Source organism: Silene latifolia, chromosome 9, assembly GCF_048544455.1.
Source record: "Silene latifolia isolate original U9 population chromosome 9, ASM4854445v1, whole genome shotgun sequence".
Taxonomy (NCBI): Eukaryota; Viridiplantae; Streptophyta; class Magnoliopsida; order Caryophyllales; family Caryophyllaceae; genus Silene; species Silene latifolia.
In genome coordinates, this window is record NC_133534.1 from 152,037,162 (window position 1) to 152,040,483 (window position 3,322).

The 3,322-nt window shown below is 33.6% G+C and overlaps 1 protein-coding gene across 1 annotated transcript; it reads right to left on the minus strand.

Moving 5' to 3' along the window:
- Positions 1-320: 320 nt before the first annotated feature.
- On the minus strand, positions 321-1,835 carry LOC141601763 (spermidine hydroxycinnamoyl transferase-like). Its single transcript, XM_074422066.1, has 3 exons — positions 1,289-1,835; positions 853-1,048; positions 321-756 (listed from the first exon to the last, which is right to left on the minus strand). The coding sequence occupies exons 1-3, from the start codon at positions 1,833-1,835 to the stop codon at positions 321-323; spliced, it is 1,179 nt and encodes a 392-aa protein (XP_074278167.1).
- Between the last annotated feature and the right edge of the window lie 1,487 nt (positions 1,836-3,322).

The window sequence follows — 3,322 nt, forward strand, 5'->3', positions numbered from 1 at the left end:
TTGCTTATATATATATATATATATATATATATATATATATATATATATATATATATATATATATATATATATATATATATATATATATATATATATATATATATATATATATCATATGAGTAGTTTTATATTTCATAATAATGTTACAACATGGTAGTACAAACATTTTATTGAAAAAGATACATCCGCACTCCTCATTAGTTATTGAAATTAAATAAGTGTCACCAAGTGTTTTTGAGTTTCACTTATTGAATAGTTAGGACATTCACAGCATTAACGTGTCGTATACATTTATTGTGATATTCTTTGGTTAATTGGTGTCAGAAATCAAAAAACTTCAAAGGCTTGTCGTTACGTTTCAACCATATTGCAAGTTTGATAGCAGCGTCATTGCGATAATGGGGTAAAATCATGGTGTTTCTATAGCCACAAACGCCTGTGGGTGGCCCTGCATAAACTTCGTGTCCCCAACCGAAGTCGAGGCCTTGAGGAAGAACGTTGAGCCAAGTAGTGACCCACATATTTTGTTCGGGTAAACTTTTTGAGTTCCCTATCATCTTTCCTCGGTCATCCATATATTGGAGATCGCTAAGAGTTTCTACTTTGCTTAGGGACTCGATTGTTCCTTTTATATAATCACTACTCAAGAGTTCAACAGCCTCCCTCACTTTGCTGCAAGCGTAGCTTAGTGGCCTTGAAAGGAGTTCGCCCGCACAACTACATGCTATTACCGGAATTACGGCATTGCCAAAGTAGCTGCATCACATATACAAAATCAAGCCTGATATATTAATTTTAACATTATTATATTTGATCAATCATGCATGAGAAGCGACATCAATGACGACATACCTAGATGGAAGGGGCGGATTCAAACGACTACGTCCGTCAGCAATAAAATACAAGGGTGAAATTCTATCAGCGGCCAACGCACGAGCCCTGGTCATACACCTCCACGCATGAGCCGTAAGAACTTCAAACCGACTGTATGGACGGCTGCTAAGCATTTCATGATTAGCCACCTTCTTTAGGCTCTCGATCTGATCTCCTGTCATCAATATTAAGGTAGGAGTCAGCTGCATCTCAGTTGACTCCTCATCTTCTGCTTCATCGCCAAGATATGAGGCGGCCACTTGGTCAAACGAGATATTATTATTATTATTATTATTATTATTATTATTATTATTATTATTATTATTATTATTATTATTCACTTGTGTGTCTCCCATTGTGGCGGAATGTTTGAGGGCTCTCCGGTCCAAAAAGGGTGCTACCTCCAGTGGCTTGCCTTGAGCTAGACGGGCCCATTCTTTGTAAAAGTGGAACGCACACCTTCCATCCGTAATGACATGTGAGGTCTGCATCCCGAGGCAAATACCACCACAAGCAAAGCGGGTAACTTGTACACTCAGCAACGGCAACTCCTCTATTGGCGTGTTTGTATAATCAATGTGAGATATAAGGTCTTGAAACATTGAAATTGAACTATCAACAAAGTTACCAAACTCACTGAGTTTTTTAGTCGAATCTGCCTCAATTAGTTCCCCGCCCTTGGCATTACAATCAAGTTGGAGTCGGTTGCCCTCGATCCAGCTTAACCGCCCAGCCAACGGGTAGAACGGGACTAATGCTCGGCTTAAAGAGTCTTTAAGTGTTTCGATGATCATGTTCTTGGATGGATCATCCCATTTTACGCCGTGAGGTCGATCATAAAAATATAAGACTGATGAATTCCCCAACTCCCCAACTTGGTCTAATTCAGACAACGGGAGTATGCCGTTCCATGTTGGCTCAGCTGGTGTTACCACATGCTTAGATTTTATTGTCACTCCCATTTTTCTCTTAACTTTTTTAACTATTCCTTCTTTGTAAGTACTCTTGGTTTTTTTTTTTTTTTTTTTTTTTTTACTATTATTATTTGCCTACTTATCGAGAATACACATTGTCCCATTTATTCTTATATAGTGTAATATTTGTTGGAGTTTAAGTTTCTAAATTCATTACTAACTTCAAGCTTTTAAGGCTTTTCATTCGTTAAATTATGATTAAAGGTGAAACTCTTTATTCCTTTTCTTAAATGAACTATGTTTCTTTCAGTTAAGATGAGATTAATTAAACGATATCTCGTTCACACAAATTTGTGTTACTTTTATTGATACATGTAAAAAGGTTTCATCCTTTCATACTCTAGTTTGCAGGGTGCAAATAGAAAAACTAAAAATCCTTCAAAACTTTGTGGAATCGGTATTTATAACTTATAAGCCGAAAATATTTATGTGTTGAATTTTGGGATCTTTTACCAAAATAACCATTTTGATCAAACTATTTACCAAAATAATCATATAACCATTTTAATTACCCAAACGACAATTCTAAATATAAAGATGCCAAACTTAAACATTAAATCCAATTTATTTGTGAGAGAACCGGTTCAACCAAGTTCTTTTAATCAAAAACAGTTCTCCCCCAAATAAACTCAATTAATCAAATCAAAAATTTATCGAGAAAATTAAAATAGCCATAATAAATGACAATTATTTTGAAAGGAAGAACAAGATCACCATGGTTAGTCAATCAACTGCTGCGTGGGATGCAAATATGAATAAATATTGCATACACTTGTCTGTTTGTTCTCATTCTCTTTGAATTTGTTTTTGGCACAAATCAATGGAAGATTACAGTTTCTTAGGTTGTATATCAAATTTAGAAAGCGTCAATTGGAGTTAAACCGCAAATCGCATAAACTCAATGGGAAAATGTCCCAAGTTTCTACGGGCATGGCAGTTTGCACTGGTTCATTTCAAACCGGTACATTTTATTAAAAAAAAAAAAAAAAAAAAAAGGTTGAGCCGGTTCAGTTACAAATAAATTGGTTTAATGTTGAATATTGTCATTTTGGTAATTAAAATGGTTATATGGTCATTTTGGTAAATAGTTATAATGAAATAGTCATTTTAGGAAAAGACCCTGAATTTTGTGTGTAACTTAAATATTTATATTTATATAAGTACTTTTGATTTACGAGAATATTTAATTTTGGGCATCCATTTATATAAGCTATAAAAAATTCAAAATAATATGGAATACTTTTTTTTGTTTTTAAATAACACATACCCCAGTTCAATAGACTTTAAAATTACTAAATTTAAAATTGTTGCAAATACTAAATGAGGTCTTACTTTGTACATGTTTAAGATATATTACAAAATGATTCAAAATTTATGAAATAGACCGACTGAGGGATTGTCAATTTATATGAATCATTATATGAAAGAAAATGAGTAAACGACGGATATCTTTTATATAATGTCAGTCTATTGAA